The 12,795-nt window shown below is 35.7% G+C and overlaps 1 protein-coding gene across 16 annotated transcripts in view; it reads left to right on the top strand.

The window, feature by feature from the left end:
* NBEA (neurobeachin) overlaps positions 1–12,795 on the top strand; it is a 450,384-nt gene that overhangs the window by 340,151 nt on the left and 97,438 nt on the right. For all 16 annotated transcript variants that reach the window (XR_006415936.1, XR_006415934.1, XR_006415933.1 and 13 more), the window contains 2 exons: positions 3,456–3,596; positions 11,952–12,071. Coding sequence is in view for 12 of the 16 variants with exons in the window: in XM_044442661.1 (XP_044298596.1) it covers positions 3,456–3,596; positions 11,952–12,071 (261 nt within the window). In the remaining 4 variants the exon portion in view is untranslated. The remainder of the gene's footprint in view (positions 1–3,455; positions 3,597–11,951; positions 12,072–12,795) is intronic.

Here is a 12,795-nt window from a genome sequence, read left to right as displayed (position 1 = left end):
TATTATTAGTTTATGTATTTACTTCACAGGCTTCTATCCTTATGTAAAATTTATTTGGCTAAAAGACCCCCCCCCACTACCCGGGTAGCTTACAATAAAAATTATAATATATTAACATATAAAATGAAATATGAAATAAATAAGCATTTAAAACAAGAACACTAAACCATCTGTAACAATAGAGCGCAAAACTGTAACAGTTGGAAAGCTTAGCCTTGGCCTTTTGTCAAAAGGTTAACAGAGGTTGAAATCATACTAGGAGCCTTGCTATGGATGCCCAGTATTAAATAGGAGCCTTTAACATAGCTCTGGGTCCTACATCTAAGCAGAATCTTATACCTATCTATAAGATTAGATAGAAGTAATTTCCATTGACTTCAATGGGGCTTAATCCAAATAAATAGTTATAGGATTACAGCCTTAGTCCCAGATAAGTATACAGTATATATGATTACAGAGTTAGAAGTGTTTTAATGCAGTAGATTAGGCTATCACTTTATTCCCAATACTTGTGACCTGACATAACCCCAGTGATATTTCAACACATTTTTAATCATTATTTAAAGCTAACATTTTTTCCATGTTAATGTTTTCATTTGGCACAGGTCTGTACCTCTACTTATCCAAAATGGTTCCCAGGGCAGTTTTCAAACAAAATACAAAAACGATAAAGCCAATCCAATAAAACAGGCTAACACATATCAGAATAAAAGCCAACAGTTAAACGCTGCAGTTAAAACAAGCCCATATCAAGGACTCCTATGCAATTTAGGGACCATGAAACTGAGAGGGAAACATGCTACTCTTTTTTGTGGAGGGCTATGTGCCATCAAAGACAGGAGTAAAACTCACGTCTCATAATTCCGATTCCTGCTGTGATCACTAGACAACATTCCTTTCCTGCCAAGACTAATCACAAACATATTTTTTGAAAAAGTTAGTTTGTTCTTCGAGACCCTATTATTTTAACCTCAACAGTTCTTCTTGCAACTGTAGTGAATGCTGCATCAACTTTTGCAGTATGAAAACTACAAATTCCTGTTGCATCCATTTATTACTGCATTGTCAAATCTATAGATATGACTTAGAATAAATAATAATCTAAACATAGATTATTACTAAAGGTATCACATGCACAATAATTGACTACTTTTGTTACATTTAGTGCTGAACTACACTATAGATAGAGTGGCCTGTGAAACCTGAATAAAATGAAAAATGTAAATATTTATTTTATTGTTGTTCCAGTAGTTGGGAAGATGCCTGGGAAAGATTAAGAAATGGGTCATGCTTTCTTTTCAAGAATGTTTTGTGAGGTCTTGCAGTGCAATCTGCATCAGATAAGCTTGATCCTGTGGGATTACTAAATATTTTACACACATGAGAAAGCTATTAGCATAGCCTTGACACAGCATAGTATTAAACAATCAGAAAGTTTAGGGAAACCAAAGTCTTGGTATAATATTGACTTAAGTTCTAATTATCCACAAGGTAGAACATCTATAAAATAGTAGACATGTGTTTTATTTGTTTTTTTTCCTGAATTGTGAAATAAAAGATACCTTGCTTTATATTTAACCAACATTTACATCCCAAGGATCTGGAAATAAGTATTAGATTCACTGTCATTCATTACATGAATACATTGTATGGATCAATTTTTATAGTATCCCTATTGTTGTAGGTTACATATATTATTAGAAATTTATATTAGAAAAAAATGTGTCCCAGTATGTATTTTACACAATAGAATATGTTCATAGGTTCTGAACATATTCTAAACATTTTTTGTAAAGGGATAAAAGTATTAAAAATAAAGTCTTTATTCCGTGACATGATATTTTACTTATTTATTTAAAGCATTTTTACCCCATCCTTTACCAAGGTCTCGTGAACATATAACGGTCATATTTTTAATGTTAAACTCAATAACTGTGTAGTATGATCAGGTCTTTGAAGTCTTTAAAATGTTTTTCCTTTTATTAATTCAACTAGTAAATGCAGAAGTGATCTTGTCCATGTTAATGTATACATCCAGGAGTGCACCTTTGTGCAGGGAGGAGGGGAGGGACCCGATGACCTGCAGGGAAAGGGAAGGATGTGTTGTAGGTCTTTATTTTCCCCTGCAGATTTTACAGAATCATGGTTAATTAAGACTTAAGTTTTGTTGCATGTTCCTTTTACTGTTGAAAATGCTCATTACATTTTCATTATTCTTTAAAGATGCAATGTTTAGACAAAAATGTTGTTTCAAAAAAGGTAGAAAAAGAGTTTTAGGACTTTTTTCTGTCTAAGAATAGATAGGATTGTGACCTTAGGCTATCATAATCTGGAAATATCCCCATAATATGGGCAAGTAACCCTAGCAAGTACAGAGGTTATATAATGATGAAGGAGGAAATGAAGTAAAATGAGCATGCCTTTTAAAAGGTTGTATCCAGCTTCGCCAACATTTTTCTTAACTGTTACTGAGCATCTGATCTATTTCATCCAAAGGAGCAAGTTTATTAACAGAGTTGCCATCAGTTTCCATAGCAAATTTGGAGTTTTCTTTTCAGTTAAAAACATTTAATAATCACAGAAGCAAAAGTGAGACTAAGACTAAAGAAATTTCTATTAGGAAGTGATCATTGGTTAATTATTTTTATCAGCCTCCTCAATCAAGTGCCCGTCCAAAGTGTTGGATTTCAATTCCCATCAGTTCCAACCAGCATAGCTAATAATCAAGAATTCTGGGAGTTGTAGTCTGAAACATCTGGAGGACACCAGACTTATATAACATAGTGACACACTTCCACAGAGCTAAAATTGTTTTTTTGTGCTAGCAAATAAGCCAAAACTGGGTATTCTATTAAGAATCTTTCTTTATGTAAAAAGTGGTCGTGTTTGGAAATAGTTGCTGTTGGGAAATAGTCCCAACTGTGCACATAGTCAAGAATTTCTGCTTAAGATCACCAAACACCACCAAGCCTTCTGTGTAAAATCTTTTCATCATGAAATGTGCATTACAAAGTACCCTGCTTGAACAGAAGTCACATTTCATTAGCTGTGTCATTATATTGAATGACAAGAACAATGTTACTTTGGTTTGAAAACTTGAAATGTAGGTTTAGATGTATGCTTTCAGAGAACTATTGCTGAATTAACTGAGAAAGTGGGGTTTGGGTTTTTAGTTTTTTTCCTTCAAGGTAATCATGAAGTTTGCAGACGAATACCACATACTTGATCAGCTTTAACAAGAAATCTTATGCTTAGCAATTGAAGCCTCTGTAATAAAATTCCCACTCAGTCTAAACAGATTATATTAGCACAGAATGGGTTATCAATATTGGCTGCTGAATATCATACGCTGTGCATCTTTATTGAAGGATACAGATGAAAATTGTGATGCAGATTTCCAAAACATTCTTTTCTCCTGCTGTTCATAATGTTAACCATATTTATTCTCTTTACAGCCCATTGGCGCTTTGAATCCAAAGAGAGCAGTCTTTTATGCAGAGCGCTATGAGACATGGGAAGATGATCAGACTCCGCCTTATCATTACAATACTCATTATTCAACTTCTGCTTGTACATTAACGTGGCTTGTTCGCATTGTAAGTATTTTGGCCTCCTCCTTTTCTCTTAGTAACTTTACCTTATGATGACAGGTTCAGTTTTTACTTTTACTTAATGGAATCATTGTGCATCTTCAAAAACACTCAAACTTATAAAATCTTTATGTTTGGTGTATTGGCTGTACAATTACTCAGATAGGTCAACCTGCTTTTTGGTAATAATGGCACTGAGGCTGCAGTGAACAAGTAGATCAAGTCAATTACTTCAATATAAAGATCAGCTAAATAAATCCCTAGTATTCAAGTGCAACCACCACCTCTGTTTTAACAGTGAAGTTACAAACAATTGACAGAATTTGAAGACATTTAAGGACAGCAGGGAAACAATGTATCTGGACAATTATCATCATCACATTGCAATTATATCCTGCCCCTCGTCCTCTTCATGGCTGAGTGGGGACTTGAATCCAGATTTTCGGAGACCTATTCTGGCAGTCTCAACACTACACCACATTGGTTCCAATATCAGCATTTGATTATAATCATTATCTAGAAAAAGTTGTACTTGACTAGAATGTAAAAGTACAGGAAAGATGACTAGGCTGGAAGACCCAGTCAGTATAGTGACCAGAGAGCTGGGTTTGGATAAAAGGAAAAATAAATTGGGTGATAATATAGGTCAGGAAAAATACCACTTGGTTCTCCTTGTTTTAAGGGCAGGGTATAAATGTAGCAAATACATACGTAATAAAACTAAGTGTCCTTCTCACCTAAGGGGACTAAAGCAAACAAAACAGGTAAATGCTCTTTTAAGTTTTCAACTGATCTAAAAAGACAGAATAGTTTTCCTTATTTGTTTATGTATTTATTACCAAATTGTTTGTAGTTAACTGAAGTCAGATAACATTGTCCTAATATGCACTTGAGCAAAAGTGAACTAGCCATATGGTAGTTCTGTGTCAGAAAGTTGATAAAACCACTAGTCAGGTTGCCCATCACCTTTATAAGAAAAGGACTATCCAGATGCTGATTGTTCATATTTATTACACTAGCAAACAAAGCAGAAACACTATTATTAGTTTTTTTAACATTTTGGCTTGGCCTTCTTCATCTATCCTGCTGTGAGTCAAGCCTCACATCAGGGTCACTGAACAATGCAGAAGAAATATTTTGCTTGAGCTCTTAATATTTCGGTTGTGCTAGTCACTGTAATAAATACATAGTTTAGTGCACAATCCTATTTGTGTTTAGACAGATGCAAGTCCTCTCTAAGTCTATACCCTCACATAAATAGAAACCCTCTCTTTAAAAACAAAAAAACAGGATTCCTCCCTTATAGGATTGACTGCTACTTTCTGGGACCCAGAACTAACTTGGCTAAAGACCTTAGGTGATTGTTGCTTTTCTGGTCACCAGGAGGAATGGCTGCACAAGGCTTCTCCTAGCATGGAACATTGGGAAAAGGTGCAGTATGGGAAGCTTTGGGACAGTCTTTGATGTAGACTGTATTAAATAGCCACTTTCTACTGCAGATAAGAGCAACAAGCAAGACACACTCAGCCACTGTCAATGGAAGCACTTTTCTGGGAATTGTCAGCCTACAGGATGGAATGGGGAAGTGGGACAAACTCATGGCAGTTTGTTTTACTGAGGGTTGTTGTAGTGTGCAGACCAAGTCCTACCTGATAAATACTCTTCCTGTCTCCTGTATTTATCTTGCTTTTCTGGGACCTGTCTACTTGGTTATAACCAATTGCATGCCTTTGGTCCTAGGCTTTGAAAGTGCCTTTTGTTTTTCAGCCATAACTCTAAAAGACTCAATGCAATGATCCTGGGGTTTGATAAGGAACATTTCCTTTGATTTTAGTTTATAGGATACTAAATTAATAGGAACCGCTGTAAACTTCTCATGTAATAACCACTTATTCGGTATGTTTTAAAAAATGTATAGATACTGCTTCTAGTATGCAGTGTGTAGGTGTGATAAAAGACTCTAAATATGTCCCTATTAAGGCACAGTTGGATGACAGAATCACTGGCACTACAGGATTAAAGTCACTTACCATTCTGTTAATGGTTGACTGTGCCATTTTGTCCTTTCATTCTGTTAATGGATCCTGTGATACAGGATTGTGGACTTTGTAGTAGCTCTAGCTGCACCACTGAAGGCAAACAGAATAATGTTTGCATGTTAACAAGACTTCTACAGGTTACTCAGTGTGGACATTATCACATAACATGGTTAAAAACCAAACAGAGGGAAAGCAATTTATGGGAAAATAAAAACATTTGGTTATGATTAGCATTACTAGAGAATTTTACTTGGTCCAAATAAACTGAATTTGTACTTCCTAGATTAATACATGGACTGGAACATAGTTATTCTTCTGACTTTGTAGTTTTCCAAATTTTGCAATTTTTCTCAGGTCTCAAAATGCATGTAAAATAAAAATGGCAATTTTTGTACTTAAAAAAGACAGCAAATTAGCAGAACAGAGAATGAAATGAACAACCAGTTGAAAACATACAAAATTGTCATAGACTAGAAATAGACCGATCTATCTGTCCCTAGTTATGATCCATGCAGACATCAACAGTGAACATTGATCTCCTTAGTGGTGGCTAAGAGAGGCATTTAGCAGAATTAAAGAGAAGTGGAAGCAGGCACCTAGCAAATATGACCATTACTGTACCTATAGCCTCCAAGCAGCTTCATTTGAACATCATTATATTGCATGTTGTATAACATTTTCAACATTAAAGAAAACTAGATGAAAGCACTGTGCGCACACTGATATGATTATAAAATTCTTGTTGAAGGTAAGAAGTGCTTTTTGATAATGCAGGCACTATGTGATAAATAGTAGAAGAGCCTAGGCATTGCTGTTAAGGATTAAACCCCCAAAAGATAGACACCATAAGTTGGTATAATAGGGCACCCTGTAGTGTTCTACTGTGAAAGGCTTAATCCTTCACTATGAATCTTCTTGCTTTTTGTGTTTGTCTCAGTCCCCTTAAAGAATGTTGTCATGGAATTTAGGATTATGCTTTAACATAATTTACTATAATTACATTTTCCTACTGCTTTTTATAATCCCCAGTTGCTTCTGATTTAAAATCTCAGTTTCTACCAATAGCAGCTTCAAAACAGTTTTCACAATGCAGTATAGGTGTACAGGAGGTTGTTGTTGTTGTGTGTGTTTTGAATAGCCATGTAAGTCTCAAAAGCTCAAGTTGTTTTTATTCGCAGTATCAGGAGTTAAAATCTACACTGTTTGTAAAACTGCTTATTCAAGCTTACCACTTGGTGTATAGGCAGAATGTTTTATATTTAATTGAAATGTGTCATAATTAAAACGTCAAGCATTACTAACTTCCACGTATAATTTAGTATAACCTTCTTGTCTAGTTAACTGTAGCCTTGTTCAGCCACTTGTTTTACCAGGCAGTCACAGTCTTTCCAGCAGAAGAGAAGTAACTGCTCATCGTTTTCCGTTGCTATATGGCTCTCCTAAGTCTCTTTATAAGGTATAGGGCTGAAGAATTTTATTTATTTATTTATTTATTTATTTATTTATTTTATTAAAACATTTTTATGCCGCCCCATTCGCCGAAGCCTCGGGGCGGCTTACAACAATAAGTTAAAAAATAATTATAATATTAAATTAAAAAAATATAAACATTAGGTTAAAAATACAAAAATACCAATATAAAATAAGCCGCCCTGGACAGATAAAATCCAATAATATTAACAGTTAAAATGCCGCTTAAATAAAAAGGTCTTCACCTGGTGCTGAAAAACAAATTTAAATATAAATGATTCCACTGTTTACACAGGACCCAAACAATTGATATTTCTGTCCATCAGTTGTCCCTGTGTATACATGGACACTCACAAATTCTACAGAGTAGGCTTATTTATTTATTTAGAAAATTTCTAGGCCGCCCCATTCGCTGAAGCCTCGGGGCGGCTTACAAATAAATAAATTAAAATACATAAAGAACAATATAAAATACACATAACTGTATAAAATAAGTCACCCTATTTCAAACACAATAGTATAGTACTCATAATGGGTACACGTAATCCATATTTGTCAAATGTGCATATCCTCCTTTTCTCTAGTGGTGAACTCATGTGATGAGAGCCAAGGACTTCATAGCCAAACTGGGTCCACTAAGAAACGAGGAGGCGATGTCAACATGATCAAGGGACCATTGTGGGGAAATTGTAATGGACTAGCCTGGACAAGAGCATGACTGAATGGAAGGATGGAAGGAATAGGAACCCATAAGCTAGGCAGTGATGATACACTGCAACATTTTGTTCCATGTGCCCTCAATATTATACTGTTCATGTGATATAAGCAGAGAGATTTTCAGATATATAGGTAGTACTATCTTAATATAATAGTTATGATGGTATGTTGATTACACACATGCTCTGTGATAATCCCTTATAACAGAGTTAGTATTTACTATTTATTATTCATGAGCTTAAGTGGACTCCAGGGGATGGTGGAGGACGCGAAGGTCTGAAGGAATGTTGTCCATGGGGTTGCAATGGGTCTGACGTGAACTGAACAGGGCTGTCATGGGCAGGACATTTTGGAAGGCTTGGATTCATTGGGTCATCATAAGTTGAAGATGACTTGACCCTAACAACAACAAGCAGGAGTAGTTTAGTGCTACAAGTATAATACAAAATAGGAAAGAGTCTTATCAATCTCCCCTGCATAATATCAGTGCTATATTACAATAACACTAGTTTTATACCTTGGAAGGCATATGCACTGTGGGGACTGATAGCAGCACATGTATAACAACCATAATTGCTATCTATTATGATGGTACTCATGCAATACCGGTGGAGAAATATTAGGTGTGCATGCCTAGCAATATATAAAAATGTGGGTACAGTATATGCTTGACAGAACTCCAAGATTTTTTTGGTTGAAATAGTGTTTTGGGATAATTTATTGTCTTTGAATTAGAGTTTTTGGTATCAGGACCAATGAATTTTATTGGGCATGTTGCCAATCTTGCCTTGGTGTGAACAGACCAATAATCAAGGTCTGGAGTTCTTCAGAGCTTGGATAGTTCTCAAACCTTATTTGAGAACTATCCTGCTAATAAGGCAATAGAGACAGTAAATTGGATTGCTTTTTGCAAGCTCAGGAGACAATTAGCAAAGGCTGTTGTTCCCTCTATTAGCCTCTTTAATCACTTGCTCCCTTAAACAGACACTTAACTCTGTTTTCCTTGGGCAAACAGACTGTAATAGTAGACAAAGAAGGGAAAGATGAAGATGAAAGTTCTTTCTCTCCAATCAAAATATCTTTCAGCCATCTGAGATTAAATATTCTTTAGCCATGGTCAGCTCACACCATGGTTGTACTACCTACATATAGAAAATCCAGATAGAATCCTATAGAGCTATCCCCTACTCCCACCTACATGAGCACATGACACACAGGCAGTGCAACTGAATGGGAATTCTTGATGCATCTTTCATATTCCATTCCAAACTTCGCCACTGCCCAGTGCAAATTTCTCATGCTCAGAGCAGATCACGCCTGCAAGATATAGAGAGGGATGGTGCAATAAAGGCAGCTGTTCATAGACATTGCATTTTCCTGAAGTCTCACCGTGCTGTTGGATAATAATGTTGGGAAGGAATCCTACCAATAGCATTTGTCTTGGTGTAAGTCCTTTGGCACAATACTAAAATAAGTAAACTAAGATTTTGCTTCTCTGAACAATGTATGCACCAGAATGCAATGTCTATATGCTCAGGCAACCTCTATCATTTTCAGTTGATGGGAACAATGGAAGTTTTGAGAGAGAGTGTCATGGGCACTTTCCCAAAAGGCTTCCATTGAGCCAGCTTGCCCATTCATAACTTGGCTGTTGGTGGGCCATGTGAAACAAAACTCTTGTTTCACAGAAGGCATGAGATTGAAAATAAAACAACTTGCCCAAGAAACTAGTACACGGCAGAGGTGCTTCAAAACATGAAACCACTTTGCTTTCCAACATGACAGACTTTCAGTTAAAAAAAAAACTTGTAATCATCTCCCCATGAGAAATAAAATAATTGATGAGGGTGTTGCCTGGTGGGCTCCAAGAGAGGTGTCTGGAGCACACTGGTGCTCATGGGCACCATTTTAGCAATCCCAGTGCCACACAAATCTATGAGCAATTCTTACACTTTCAAGACATTCAGTAACTTTTCAGAAACATGCTCATAACCTTGGCCATTAAGTCTTGGCTGTTCATCTGTATTTACAGCCCTTAGCTGAAAATGTCTGACCATAAAAACCTGCCGTTGAAATAAATTAGTATTAGTATTATGAGACTGCATTCTCTCTGAAATGAAGACACATGCTGGTCAGAGGCATTCATGGCCCATGTCAACCTGCTTGGCATTGTTATCATGTTTACCTTCCAGGACTATACAGCTTTTTCTACTTTAGCTCCCAAATGCTGGGTTTTAGGAAAACATTCTTACTTTTTTCTTCTTAACTAAATGCAGCTATTATTAACAGAACTTAACAGCATCCAATTTTTAATCTAATGATGCAAAGAACTGTAATTCTCTATCTGCCAACATCCATATTAGAAATGCTATAGCATGCATCACTATTGATTTGTCCACATAAGTAAACGCATTAAGTGTGCATTAAGTGTGCAATCCTATGCAGAAAAAAGTTTTGCAACTCCCAGCATGCATAGGATTATACCCTAAGTATGTATACACTTACTACAAAATAATACCCACTGAAGTATAAACTTTTGAATTTATATGTACCAAATTGTGCTACAAATCATTATAAGGCTGTGCTTCTGTAGATTTTGCATTGTTACTGGCTCATATCATGAGAATTATTTAGGTTTAAGAGGAATTTTGAATTCAGTTTGGTGGATCTGAATGTAAGGAAAATGTAGTGTACTGGGAACACTGGAATTTAGAAAAAATATTGGCAAGGCCACATCATGGTACATGCATAATCAATATATGTATGAAGTAATTATTTTGATGGAAATTAAGAAGGAGAGTGGGTTGAAATCAAAATTTATAGGAAAAAAGTCCAATAAACATTATTGCTGAATTTGCAATCTGAATTGAGAGAATTTCTCCTCTGAAAGTTGAGGCAAGGCCAATAGGAAGAATGCAGGTGCAGTAGTAGGCATTCATTTTTCTGAGTTATCTATCCATTCCCAGTTGTTGGAGGACAGAGTCATGGATTGCCCTGCTTTCCATAAACTTGCTTTGTGTCCTCTGCTATAGTGGGAAATACTTTCCCTAACTCGTACTGAATAAAGATTCAAATTCCACTTTCCCTCTGTATGTGGAATGGAGATGGCGATGCAATCTTCTCTTTTCCTTCAGGCAGAAAAATGTCTTGGACTAACAATGACCAACAGTTGGTAACTAGCTTAAATATCAGGGTTAATCCTTCACTAAATATTTTATAATCTCATTCTACACAGTGATATGAGGGCATTATCTAGTCAGTGTTTGCATTCTCCGCACCCACTTCATTGCCCTGATGTTTGCATAGGATTTTTGTGCCACTGAAATCTTTGGTCTGTTGCAACACTTGCAAACAGATAGTTGTACTTTTTCGAGCTAATGGAATCCAGCTTTACAGTAGTTGCTCTTGTGTTTTTTTAAAGGGGGAACCTTATGCAAAGTTGTCTGCCAATGTGTGCAGCACTTATAAATAATTTACTAATAGAGCTAAGCTTTCATTTCTTATTGAATACATGCTAAGTTTTCAAAATGAATTTCACAACATAGTTAATTGATGCAGGATGCTGCCAAAATTAAGCATTTTCAAGTCCTGTGCAATAGGAGTGTTAAGTACATGCTTAGATCAGTCTCAAGGGGATTTAAAAGTACTTCCGTTTTGTTCTCTTTCCCTCTCTCTGTACACACACACACACACACACACACACACACACGTATCACATGCAAAAAAATAAATTAGAGATTCTCCAAAGGGCAGCCTTATCAAAAATTATTGTGCATTCTGGCCAATAAAATAAATAGAAAATTCATTGGACTATGTTGAATGCTTACGAATGTAAAGTAAATTGTACTGCACCAATCTCTTGAAGATAGTATTCTTAATGTACAGCTGGCACATCATTTCATTGTAATCCTTCCATTCTAGGATTCAGATGCTTTTGGTCTGTAGTAGTGATTACTACATTAGTAGTGATAGTTGTATAAAGAGATTAAGCATAAGCAATGTATTAGTGTGACATACTGATTAATTCTGTATTCGTTCTTTCTTTAATTAATTTTAAATGTTAAGCTGAGAAGACGAACAAATTAGGAAGTTATTGCATGATTCTTTGCTTATTACATGTACTTTTTTGGCATAGGAACCTTTCACTACATTTTTCCTCAATGCAAATGATGGAAAATTTGATCATCCAGATCGAACCTTCTCTTCGGTGGCAAGATCTTGGAGAAATAGCCAAAGAGACACTTCAGATGTAAAGGTAGGAATAATACTTTGCACACATCCATGCAAAATACTTAAGTGTAACTAGTATTATATGGTATTGATACACCATTAAATTATCTGTACTACTGGTGTTTGTTTCACAAAAGAGTAAAAAATGTAGTTGCACTGAGCATCATTATTTGCAAAAGACACATTTTACTTACAATGAGGAAAAAGTCTCTTCCAACATTTGAGTACTTAAAAGGTCCTTTGTTCTCACGAAAAAATAAAATCTGTCATAATTTAAATCAAATAATCACTAGACAGAGAAAAACCCAATAAATTGTTCTTTCCTGCTGTTTGCTCAGTATTTGGCCCATTCCATAAACACAGCAAGATTGGATTTGACCTTAAAGTGTCATATTGTTATAGCTTGCCGAGCTCTGGCTTTGCATTGCCTGGGGCAATTAATAAAGCATTAATGACAAGACACATTTAAAATGTATGCTTTTCTGTAAGCCTTAGCTTTTATTTGACTATGCCTGGGGATATTATGCAACAATACACATTAGATTAAACCAGTATCTACACAATACGTAGAAGCAGCCAGAGCGCAGGGTAATTTTATGATCCTTACTCTGCACCCTTGTTGTATATAAAGGCTTTTCCATGTTTACATGGAAGTATCGAGGGGAACCCTCTTGCTGTATTTTAAAAAATAAGATCTTCTTCTGATTATCAATTAGTCTAATATTTCCAAAATACAAGAAAAATACTAT

This window comes from Varanus komodoensis, unplaced genomic scaffold (assembly GCF_004798865.1).
Source record: "Varanus komodoensis strain SLA01 unplaced genomic scaffold, ASM479886v1 scaffold4, whole genome shotgun sequence".
NCBI classification, from domain to species: Eukaryota; Metazoa; Chordata; class Lepidosauria; order Squamata; family Varanidae; genus Varanus; species Varanus komodoensis.
The sequence above is the reverse complement of the archived record's forward strand: the minus strand, read 5'-3'. Positions and strand labels throughout refer to the sequence as shown.